The 12,660-nt window shown below is 41.7% G+C and overlaps 1 protein-coding gene across 1 annotated transcript in view; it reads right to left on the bottom strand.

Moving 5' to 3' along the window:
• The window catches only part of stard9 (StAR-related lipid transfer (START) domain containing 9), a 56,860-nt gene that overhangs the window by 22,995 nt on the left and 21,205 nt on the right, over positions 1-12,660 (bottom strand). Inside the window, exons 4-17 of the mRNA XM_079693598.1 lie at positions 12,214-12,330; positions 11,715-11,747; positions 10,953-11,014; positions 10,239-10,351; positions 7,933-8,075; positions 7,739-7,806; positions 6,517-6,614; positions 6,095-6,307; positions 4,407-4,504; positions 4,247-4,324; positions 3,927-4,004; positions 1,736-1,915; positions 586-637; positions 173-298 (exon numbers count right to left, since the gene is read on the bottom strand). Of these exons, the coding sequence (XP_079549724.1) occupies positions 173-298; positions 586-637; positions 1,736-1,915; positions 3,927-4,004; positions 4,247-4,324; positions 4,407-4,504; positions 6,095-6,307; positions 6,517-6,614; positions 7,739-7,806; positions 7,933-8,075; positions 10,239-10,351; positions 10,953-11,014; positions 11,715-11,747; positions 12,214-12,330 (1,459 nt within the window). The remainder of the gene's footprint in view (positions 1-172; positions 299-585; positions 638-1,735; positions 1,916-3,926; positions 4,005-4,246; positions 4,325-4,406; positions 4,505-6,094; positions 6,308-6,516; positions 6,615-7,738; positions 7,807-7,932; positions 8,076-10,238; positions 10,352-10,952; positions 11,015-11,714; positions 11,748-12,213; positions 12,331-12,660) is intronic.

Here is a 12,660-nt window from a genome sequence, read left to right as displayed (position 1 = left end):
TGGCGATAGCTGCATTAGGATGATAAAATAAAAATGTGTGTTAATTATTAGCCAAATAAAAGTGGTATGCAAGTTCACAGGATTAGATCAGATATAAAATAAAACTTGCGACAGCTCCCTTGTGCTGTGTGCTTTGACTCAAATTGCAGTGGGAACAAACTGTGGAGCTGACCTTGAGCCAGTCTGCAGGGCTCAGTGACCTCTCTGTCGTTGAGCAGGCAGACGCAGCCGGGCAGCGGCCTGAGTGTCACCACACCTCCGTGGTTTTCGATCTCACAGCTGGCACTTCCCTGCAGAACTACAAGCAGAGTGCACAAGAAACACAATTGAACTTACGGATTGAGAAAGCTTTACAGATGTAGCTACTGTACTGCTTAATATATTCAGCACAACATGCAGCATTTAATTCAAAGTGAACATTTAATGCATGTTTTGTCACTAAAGCATCCAGTATGCTGCATTTCTACTCTGCGATAAGGTAGTGTTGCTGTAAGATGGTAATGTGAAACAATTCATTCAAAAATAGTCTGGTTATACAGTTTGAAAAGGAAGCTGGATGGAGAAACATGAATGAATTAATAATACCTATTTGTGGTTCTTTATACTGTTCCTGAGGTCCTATGTGGGTAACTCCTTCCTGTAAGAAAAAAAAAAGCATTGTCTAAACAAATATTCAAAATCGAAATAAACAAAATCATCAAAACAACTATTGTGCATTGTTGACATTAGCTAAATGTGCTCAAAAACACAAGCACGTGGTTATAATGACAGGACTTTTACACAATGATTCAGATAACTATTGTCCTTTCACTTCTAATCTCCCCCGAAGCTGATAGAAAAAATATCATTTGTTTACTTTGAATTCTTATCTAATGGGATTAAAGGCTTTCTTATATGGTGTCAGGACCACATGTGTTCCCAGGTGGCTTCCACTCTTCAAATGCAGGAAACAGTGTAACTGTCAGGCCTAAGGGTATGCTTGTCATTGTCAGAATCAGGACGGCTTAAGCTCCCCCAAGTCCTAGCCTCAGAACTAAGAGCCTCTCTTATCCAACCGAGCTTCATGCATTATTGTGGAGAACACACACACACACACACACACACACACACACACACACACACACACACACACACACACACACACACACACACACACACACACACACACACACACACACACACACACACACACACACACACACACACACACACACACACACACACACACACACACACACACACACACACACACACACACACACACACACACACGAGATCAACAGGACAGTTGGAGGGTAGAGTGAAAAGAACAGTCAGTAGAAACGCACCTTTTCTCAAGAGTTTTTCTAGCAGAACAAAGAGAAATATTAGGAGGAGGAGGAGGGGGGGAAGAATCTAGTAGAAAGAAAAGAGATGGTTTTAGTCGAGGCAGCTGACAAACCAGTAACTTCAGAGTTGGAGAAAAGTAGAGCAAATGGAAAGAATGTCAGTTTGTGGGAGTTTGCGTCAAGTAGTTCAAACAAGTCATGCGTCTGTGGGGATGAAAGGAAACGTACAAAGAGAGAGACAGAGGGAAAGTACACATTTAATACCATCGAATGCAGCAAGCATGCATAACATTATTAATATTTATACTAAGTGCTACACGTATACTAGACATTTTGATAGCTAATAATTGCATTGTAATATTCACACTGCACTGCACACAATTCGATGTGTCTTTTTTTCCTGTTACCCTGAGGTGATAGAAGACGACCCCGGTGCTGAGGACGTCCCCGTCGAGAGTCACCAGGTGCGGTCGGAGGGAGTTGATGAGGAATCCTGCCCGGTCTCGGTTGATGTCCACGCTGTACTGCTCCAGCAGCTCCTTCTTGTCTCTCCAGCTCTCCGACCAGTCCTTCGTCAGCTGCTCCACCTGAGGAGGAGGAGGATTAAGGAAGGTAATTACGAGAGGAGGTTGAAACCAGGGGGGTAAATATCTGTGGTCAAGGAAAAAATATGTATATATTTCGTTTTTAATACACATTCAAACCTATTTATTTTACTTAAAGGAGACCTATCATGCTATATTTGAATAATATAGTGTAGGGCCATACCTATATAAAAAGGTATATTTATACGTTTTCGAAATACCAAACAGATCATGCATTTTAGCCATGCCTCATTTCGCTCTCCTCCACCCTGTCTTTGCATGCGCTGCAGCTGACCACGCCCCCCTGCAAAGGAGGGGGCCGAGTGACGAGCGTCATGTTACCATGCTGTTACCATGCCACGGCAACCTCTCATTCCCCTGATTGGTGGAGAGTTGGCCATATAGGCGGAGCTCCTCGTCACTGACATCAGACTATTTTCAAATCTGGATCAGTCTGTATCAGATCCGTTAAAGCTCAGTTTTTACAGATTTTGGGTATGGGGGAAAAGAGAGAGAGTTGTGTTTTCTGACACACCGGGGACACATATTCACGTATAAAAGACGTACAAAGGTGCATTTTGCATGATAGGTCCCCTTTAAACCAATATATTCCTGCACCAATTGAAGTATGAATGCTTGTTGTTTGTATGTTGTCTTCTCCTGAATGTTGTACGTCTGTTGTTTGTTTTTTTGTATTTTTGATGGCACCTTCAAAAAAAAAAGGAGTAGCTCTACTCATCTCATTGTACCTGTATAAAAAAAATAGGATAAACTGTATTGTATTTTACAATATCTAACTGTGTTACATAATACATGTTTACAGTTTAAACCGCAATATTTCCCTTTCATTTCCCAAGAGGTTTCAAAGTAAAACAAACAGTGACAATGTGTCTGAGGAAGATCCACAATTACTCCTACCCAAAGTGTTTGTGATATTCACTGCTGAGACATCTGCTGCCATACCAATACAGCGGAGGAAATTGAACCGGAGCTTATGTGATGGTTCTTTTGTGTGGTTTATTTTTTAGGAAAAGACGTTCTAGAAAGACTTTCTTATTTTCTTTAATGCATTTTCTACAAAGAAACATATTGAGTTGGAAAATGTGTTCAACATAGCTTGTGTAAACTGGTCCTTTACTTTAAGTCACATGTGTCAAACTCAAGGCCCGGGGGCCAAATCAGGCCCTTGGTGGATTTAATTTCGGCCCGCAGGATAATTTCGAATTACTATTAGATCTGGCCCGCCGGTATATTGCACGCACACCTTCACTCCATCCTGAGGGTTTCCTCAGCTCAGAGCCTGAGCCCAAACATTGATGAACTTGCACCCAAGATGAGATGCCAAGTATCTGCTTGAACTAGCATCAGAGCAGCAACCTGAGTTTACATGGATGTTTCCTTCTGCACTTTCTTTCTTGAGACAACAGGGCATGTTTGGTTTTTTATTTGAAGGAAATAGTTTTGTTGAAGCTGTTGTTGGCCTGTGAAAAAATGTAATCATAAGAAATGACTGCAGATAGAGCCATAAGACATGAATGCAACTGATTATTTCATGTTTAATGTTGTTTTTATAGGCAATCATTTAAGCTTTGTTAGTTCCAGGTTTAATATGTGCAATAAGTTCATTTCAATAAGTTTTGCAATAAACATTGAACCAGTCCGGCCCTCCACTAGTACCCATTTTGTAATTTTGGCCCACTGTGTATTTGAGTTTGACACCCCTGCTTTAAGTTTTTATCATGCACCTTTCTTAAAACCTTGTGAATTGACTAGGGTTTGAAATCAATGTCACCTGCTAGATAACAATGCTTGACGACGTACAGGCCTTTGTGATGACAGACTTATAGGAAGCAAGTGATGCTTAAGATAGTGTATTCTTCAGGTGGGAGGCGCACTGTCCCCAGCCTTCCTGTTATATGTATTTCTTTATAGTGAAATGAGTGTCACACGATGATGCGTCAAGGACGACTGTATCTGTCAGTGGATGAAACCATGCATGTCCACCCTGTGTTACCTTCAGTTCGTTCTGTAGCACGATGTCAGAGAGATTTCCATCCCTCTCATCGCTCAGGGATGGACTGGGATTACGTTGCTGTCAGTCAAGAGGGAGAAAAATGATCAGCAAAAATACTTCGCCTGAGGGAAATGTCACAAGTGTCACAATTCAATTCAATCGTTTCCGCCCAGGGGAAGAAAAATCTCACAAAGAACTTTGCTAAAAAAACATGTAATGTGGGAATCTCTCTTATTGAAAGCCTTACAGTACTAAGAAAGAGAGTGGGTGTATCCCCTGGAGAGTAAGTGCTATGCTGTAACGATAAAAAGCCTCCATACCATTTCAAAGCTGAGCAGCATGCTCTTTAGCCTGTCAATCTCCTCCCTCAGCTCCCTGATCAGCCGAACACTGGCATCCTGCACACAGAGCACATTAACCTGCTGAAAGCTTTTGTATCAAACATTGGGTGTTGGCACCGCACTATTAACAGCCACTGACCTCATTAACCCGGGGCTTGTTGACAATATTTCTGGCATGTGCAGCATAGCGCAGGGTGCTGAGGGTCTCGTTGTAGCTGTTAGCAGAGGGAGAGACCGCTGCAACACAAACACACACACAAATTCACAAGCAAAAGTTACACATAGAAATTAGAACACACATCACATGTAATAAGATTGAGACGAAAACATTACAAGAAACACCTTTCAGACATTTCTCGCCTTTTATTAACATTATTTGTACAATTGAATTTTCACTATCGATTATCCCTTTCGTTTTCTATTTTTTACTTTAAAGGTCCCATGTCATGCTTTTCCGGTTATTACCCGTCTCCTCTCACACACACACACACACACACACACACACACACACACACACACACACACACACACACACACACACACACACACACACACACACACACACACACACACACACACACACACACACACACACACACACACACACACACACACACACACACACACACACACACACACACACACACACACACACACACACACACACACACACACACACACACACACACACACACACACACACACACACACACACACACACACACACACTCAGTGCAGGCAGCTCTGCTGATCTCTCCCCCCTGGCTGCAGGCTGATAACAGACAGTTGGGATCGCGCAAAATTCTCTCTGCAGACCCATTCTCTCAGCGTTTATCAACCTTTTTCTTACTCAATATCAAGCCACACTTATTGTTTTTACTTCGGCTGTGACTTTGTGTGTGCTCAGGATGAGTTTGGCTGTGTTTGGCTGTGTATCGCTAAACAAGGAAACAACACGTCCACGGAGCTCAGCGCGATTCACAACGTCCCGACCAATCAGAGCACACTGTGCTCACAGGGAGGGTGGGGGCTGGAGCTATTGGAGCTACAACGAGCCGTTAAAGGCAGAGAGTGAAATTCAGTGAATACACGTAGTTTACAGAGATGCTGTATGAGAAACCAATGTGAGTTTGGAAAATTGCACAATATAAATCTATCCTAGTAGACCTCAACAATGGAATTATGATTAGTGGAAATGGCCATGACATGGGACCTTTAAATACATTTTTAGTGTTGAAATTGAAATATAAAATCAAAGCCAAGGTCCTTTTATAATAGTTACATCTCTTGTACTCCATACACACAAAACCGACTTGAACTTCAACTGTAAGTTAATTAATTTACTCCAAAGTAAGTTGTACTGATTCTATTTGAAATAATGTTCACATACAAGCCTCTACTTTAACAAAACAAACAACTTATGATCCTAATAGACACAGATGTTTCAATGAATTGGATTTGCTCAGGTTTCTGCTTGTCATAATATAACTATCCCTTTATAATTGATGCGTTGCATTTTGAGGTTTCTCCATGTTCCCCTTTAAACTGTGGTTTTGTCTCCGGAGGTTTTTCCTTGTACGATGTGAGGGTCTAAGGACAGAGGGTGTCGTTTCTCATACTGATATTCTGCACAAACGGTGCTGTTGTATTTGCTGTAAAGTGTCTTTAATGTAGGTTATTTTTATTATATGTACAGCACTTTGGCTCGACCAAAAATCGTTTAAAAATGTGCTATATAAATAAAACTTGATTTGATTTGATGTTCTCTGTAATCACACCGGGTCCGATATAATAAAATAGCAATTAAAAAAAATCTCTTATACTCACTTGCAATCATGATGGTTTTGGAGTTGCCGCCCAGGCTGTCTTTCAGCAGCCAGGTGAGGACTGAGTCTCTGTATGGGATGAAGCAGTGCCTCCTCCCCCCTCCCCCTCCTCCTCCAGACAGGGAGCTGCTGTGGCTTCCCCCCGTGCTGCCATCGCCCTCAGAGGCCATGCTGTTGATACTCTGACAGCTGCTGGACATCTGGGAGTTCTGGGCTGCGGAGACAGAGGGAGTAGGAAGAACAAAGGATGAGGCATTTAAGAAGAGCGTGTCACAGAAGAGAAGTGAATACTGTCGAGATCAAGGGAAAGTATAAAGAATTTTGGAGGTCAATGCCGGATTCATTTCGGAGTAAGAACTACTTTTTTTTCAGACAGCGTCACTTGAACTTCAAATGTAAATCATAAGTAGTATGTGAATTTACCAAGAGCAGATATGACGATACCCAAAGTGACCAGAGACTTGTTGATGTTGGAGCCCTCTGTGAGTCTGTCCCTGCAGTAGTGAGGGTCTGCTCTCTCACTGAGAAACACAAACACAACATGAGGTTCATGTCAGTCACAATGATTCAAGAAACATTATTACTATTATATTATCACTATTATGGATCACCTGCATTCATACTAAACTTCAATATGTCTCAGCTGCCCGCTTGCTCACCTCCACCCGACGCTCCGACCACATCCCCCCTATCCTCCATGACCTCCACTGGCTCCCCATCAAACACCGCATTGACTTTAAAATATTACTTTTCACTTTCAAAGCCCTCAACAACCTTGCCCCCCCCCTACCTCTGTGACCTCATCCAACGACACACCCCCACCCGTCGCCTCAGGTCTGCTGAAGCTGATCTACAGCAGCCCATCAGGACACAGCTCCGGACCTTGGGTGACAGGGGGGGACGAAGATAACTTTGTCACTGTGGACCGACGGCTTCAGGCCTTGTATATTGCACATGTGTTTTGTTTTGAAAAGTGTTCCCCCTCCCGTTCTTTCTGTTGCTCCTGATTACGTTCACCTGGTGCCCTGTGTTGTCTCCTCCCCCCTCACCTGTGTCTTGTTGGGTTAATTAGTGTGGGTATTTAGGCTCTGTGTTTCCTGTTTTGGTTAGGGTCTGTGAGATCCTTGTGGCGGGTGACTGTGCTCACAGGAACAGCAAGATTGAGGCTGTGTCATGTGCTCGAATTTAATAAATGCCCACACCGGGTTATATTTTTGGACGTTCTGCCTCTGCCTCCTTGCTTGGTCGGGCCGCTCAATTGTCGACTTCACACAGGGCCTTCTCTGCACCCCCCCTCATTCTGGAACTCCCTCCCCAGCCACGTCAGATCCGCCAACACTCTCACATCATTCAAACAATCCCTCAAAACTCACCTTTTCACTCTTGCCTTCAACTCCTTCACCGAGCTTAGCACTTTCTTACTTTTGTTGTTATTTTGTTTTACTTGCTTGTAAGCGCTTTGAGCACCAGGAAAAGCGCTTTATAAATGTAATGTATTATTATTATCCCAAAAATAAATGTGGAAGTGAAAACATTTTTTAAAACCTAAGGGCAGTAGCAACTATCCACTAGGGGGCGGTTTAGTCAATGACTTTGACTGAAAGCATGCTGGGTAAATAACACAACAAAGGAAATAACAGTTTACCTCCCAGCCAGATCCACCAGGTTAATCTTGCTGACAGTTTCTGAAGGAAGGTTATTTTCAAGGATCGCCTGTGGAGAAAGGGCGAGAGTATTCAGACGGGAATCTACAAATATTGATAAACATTTCACCTGAAAACAGATACTAAAAATATGATCTGCACCCAAAGGAGCACTATTTGGCAAAATGAGGAGGACCTGTGTGTACTGGATGGTGAAGATGGCGTGGGACCGGCTGCTGGCGTCGTGGTTGTGGGTTGCCGCGGTGATCCGGTTGGAGATGCCTTCCTCCAAAAGATCCATGGCCTGCTTGCAGTCCGAGACAACGTGCTGTGACAGGTCTGATGGAAACAAAACGTTGAGAAAACTAAAAGCACATAATCCAAGAGAGTTACGTTTTTAAAACAACCACAATGTTTCTTCTTTGACTTGATTTCTCGAGTGGAAACGTGAAGGAAAAGTCCTAAGTGTAACATTGTGTATCAAGATGCATAAAAACAACCTTTTCAGAGCTAGAAAAACTGAATTTGACAGAATCTTCTTAAAGAAATTGAAAAGTAGGAATCTAAAACAATACAAGAGGATATACAGTATCTTTCAAATGTGTTGGTTAGGCTTGTCTGCCATTGTAATAAGGATACACTTGTTAAAGTAGTGAAACAAAAATAAATAAAGGTTCACTATGTGACACTTTTTGCAAGCAGATTGTAGAGATATCTCCCAAAACAAACATAACACTGAACGGGACCTCACACTGAGCAGACATGAAAAAGACATTTGGATAAAACAGTGAAATAGAAATGTGAGAAGACAAACAGGAAATGTCTCATCAATGCTTTGTCACGCTTGATCTGTAACATGTTCCCACAGCGTTGAAAAAGAACCAGCAGCAATGTTCTGCTTCCATGCGTGAATCACGTTAATTTAACAGGCTGTTAAACGCATCCTCTCTCCCATTACCACAGAGCCTCATTGTGCTGGAACATGTGGTTACTTATTCCTTGTTTTAAATATGAACATTGCACACAAATATTTGAATTACGTGAGCAGAATTGAGTGGCAGTGAAACCCTGTTTGATGGCCATGTGTTGAGGCCTAAATGTGCGATGAGTTTTTGGGGAAGTGTTCTCCTCGGAGCCACCAGGAAATGACTTCACTTCCTCTGGTGAACTGGGATTTCTCGTGCAACTGACAATGAGTGGATGCAAGGCTTTATACATAGAGATGGGGGCGGATGAGGGGGAGAGGAAAAAAAGCGGATAAAGAGACATAGGAAGACATTTTAAAAAAGAAGAGAGAGAGACAAACTACAAGAGGAGTGTGGGTGTAGAGTGTTTATGATAGTGTAGGAAGAAGAAAATGTAAAGGTCACCTATCGTGCAAAATCCACTTCTTCATGTCTCTTCTACATCAACATGTGTCCCCTCTGTGTAAAGTGACTCTGGAAGTTTCAGGAAAAAAGATTCTCTCTTTTTTTGTCCTGATCCATTTATATAAAAACCTGTCTGAAAATGAGCTGATCAGATTTGGGCCACTTTATGATGTCATAACAATTTTGGCTTGTGTAACCATTAGCCAATCAGCAACCAAGGTAACCCCCCCCCCCCCTTATCACCTGAATCTCCTCCTAGAGCACCATTGTGTTCTTTCTAACCAAATGTCTCTCAGAGGGGCGTGGGGAGGGGCTCCTTATTTTCATCTAAAGTAACAGACAGAGAATCAGCACTTTGGAAACAGAGCTGAAACAGAGGGGATTATGGGTAATGCTGCAAAGATCTGTTTGGTGTTTGGAGCCAAACACTTCAGAGACATGTTCTGTATATATCTGAGAACTATAATATATTGAAAATAATAGGGGACCTTTAAGCTTTCATTTCCAATCTAATCTTCAGACCCTTCAAAGCAAAGTGCTTTAAACAAATGCCCCAACGATATGACCCTGCTGAGTGTTTGTATACATTTCTTAAAATGATAAATGGATATTTCATAAAGCTCACGGCCAGACCCTAATACTCAAGCATGCAGGCCTAATTGATGTCTTAGACATACAGTTGCTGCAAGAATATTTAATTTTTTCCTGTGCACAGCTTTGTTATCTTAGTTAATTCTCCTTTGCCTGAGGTAAAGGGATTTTAAAGCCTTGTGTAGTTGAGTATTAATTAGTAAGACAGACAGAAAAGTCAAAAAACATAATTAATCTGTTAATTTTGAGCTCAATATTTTGTGCTGTTACAAATGAAATTAATTTAAATCACAATTCATTATGTGTACTTGCTTTGTGTTTCCCTGTGTCTGTTACAGTGCAAAATGTGTGGGAAATTGTGAGGTGATTCTACTGCAAGCGTTGTATTGGGAGAATAATCATTTAATGGATCATATACTAATTGGAAAGTTAAGTTAAGTGTGCTTTTTAAAGTCCAGCAGAGTTTATTCCTGGGAATGACAGTCTGTCTTTGCCATCTCCCACTTTACAAAGTTCATGTGCAGATGGCACAAACACTCACCTTGTACATACGGTCCTTTCTCAGGGTGTTCTCTCACTCTCAGGGAGGATCTCTTCTTCTGCTCGCCTCCTCTCAGCAGGTCTCGCACACGCTCGTTATAGATCTCCAGGAAGCTGCAGGGACACAGGGATAAGACGATATGCTGCTATGAAGACACACACTCAATAAGATATCAATGAGGCTAATTTAATGTCAACAACAACAATGTCATATCACATCATGTTTGTTGTTCTGTAAATCCATCATCAGGCATTTTCCAAAACAACTTTACCTTCCTGGCATTTAGCCTTTAGTGGAAGTTGAAAGTACAGAGAGACAAAGGAGGGGAGGGGGGGGTCAAAATAACACAATGGACCCTGGCTTTATGAGAACCGGGTCGTAGTCATGGTTACATTGTCTGCTTTTGCCAACCAAATGACCCAGAAACATAGACTACAGTACGTACACAATAGTATTCAAATCGTAAAAACAAAGCATTTTACTTTCTGATGAATGGAAGGGCATACGGTATCAAATCTGCCCTCATTGCCTACAAGAAGTGAATTGATCCATCCAGCACTGACAAGAAAATCCAGTTTCTGATTTGCATTGTTTTTGCCAGAAGCTTTGCAGCTTAATTACTTCGTAAGTACTCGTGAAATTTGAATGTCAACACAGGGAAAACCAATTAAAAATGCAGTCATTAAAAAGAGACATTTTAATGAACATCAGTACCTGATCTCCACTCTGCTTGAGTTCTGCTCATCAGGAAAAGTGTCTTCGGACCTAAAGAGACCCTGTCAGAAAAGTTGAAATTGACTTTACACTAAAACATCCAATATTCAAGTAGTTATCAGTGAGCTCACCAGGGTTCGGCGATTTGATTCATATTTGGCCTCTTGGTGATTGGCTTTGTCCATCGCCTGGGGATCTTTGTATGATTGTCATTTTAATAAGTTAATTCAATGTAACTCGGTATAAAATAACCTGAAAAAGCTAAATTCAAATCAAGGGCAAATAGGAACGGGCAGCTGGAGTTTGGCCATATTCTGCATGTTCGTGTCTCGAGTCTTTCAAACAACAGGGTAAATGGAAAGGTGTCCAAATAGCATGTGTGCCATCAATTGCAACTAATGAGGAGAGAGCGTGTAGAAAAAGTGCTGCACCAAGCATCTTTTTTCATGATGCTCTGACTTATTTTTGCAGTGGAAGATTTCCAGGAAGGCACTAGTGTCAAAACAGTGAACAGAGGGCTCCCTCATGCCTGAAGAAAAGCACTATATGAATAGGCTATAGTGGTGGCTGTGCGATCGAATGTGAAGACGGAGGTGAAAAGGAACGTCAGTTGTTGGGCTGACAGTTGCCGGTTGGAAATAAGTTGAATTCTCACCCAACCCTGGTGCTCTTTACATTGATTCAACAATCTAATGAAGGGTATTTGTGTAACTCTGGCAAAACAATTTCCTTCGGGATAAATAAAGTCTTATCTTATCTTACCTGACAGATCCGAGGAGTCAAGCCAATGGAGTCCTGAGATGATACAAAGAAACAGAAAGTGAGTGTACAGATACATTTGGACAGTTTCCATGTAGAATTAGGAAATTAGAAACTAAACACCTGAGGTCTTCACCAACACTGAGTTATTTTAAGTCAACGCTAAAAACACTACTTTTGGCACCGCCCGTATTTACAATGTTGTTTTTAAACTATTCTGTATCTCTTTTAAGCATGTTTTTTATGAATCTGTTATTCCATTATGTTTACTTATTGTGGTCCTTTCTCAAGTCTTTTCTTATTAAGTGTTAATGATGATGTAATGCACTTTGAATTGCCTGTGTCTGAAAATGTGCTGTATGAATAAACGTACCTTATAATTACAGAATATTCACATTTGCCTATTTGCAGCAGAGCATGTTTTTACAATTTGTGTAAAAGTTGCTTTGCATTGAATGTGCATTGTGAGATATGTACATAATGCCGTGCAGTGATTCCTCACCGGTGTCCCCATCATGGTGTACGTCTTTCCAGATCCTGTTTGTCCGTAAGCAAATAGACACACGTTGTAGCCCTCCGAGGCTCCGGACAGCACCAACACACCCAGGTCCTGGAACACCTGAGGAACATTAACACACTAAATCAGAAACACACAAACAAAGACTGACTAGGAATTAATAACTGGGTGGAGTTCACAGTAATTCATAATGAATAATTCCTTACATTTATTATAGCGCTTTTCCAGATGCTCAAAGCGCTTTACAAATACACACATATCATACATGTAAGGGTCATGTACTGTGGACAGTACCCACAGGAGCAAATTCAGGTGAAGTATAAGCCGTAACACAATGGCTTTACAGACGCAGCGGGTTTCGAACTGGATTTCTCCAACGCCACCATCGATCTGATTATCAACGCACAGCCCACTGCGCCACTCCGCCCATCT

The sequence above is a fragment of the Notothenia rossii genome, assembly GCF_949606895.1.
Source record: "Notothenia rossii genome assembly, chromosome: 7".
In the NCBI taxonomy this organism is placed as follows: Eukaryota; Metazoa; Chordata; class Actinopteri; order Perciformes; family Nototheniidae; genus Notothenia; species Notothenia rossii.
This window is presented reverse-complemented; position numbering and strand designations above follow the sequence as displayed.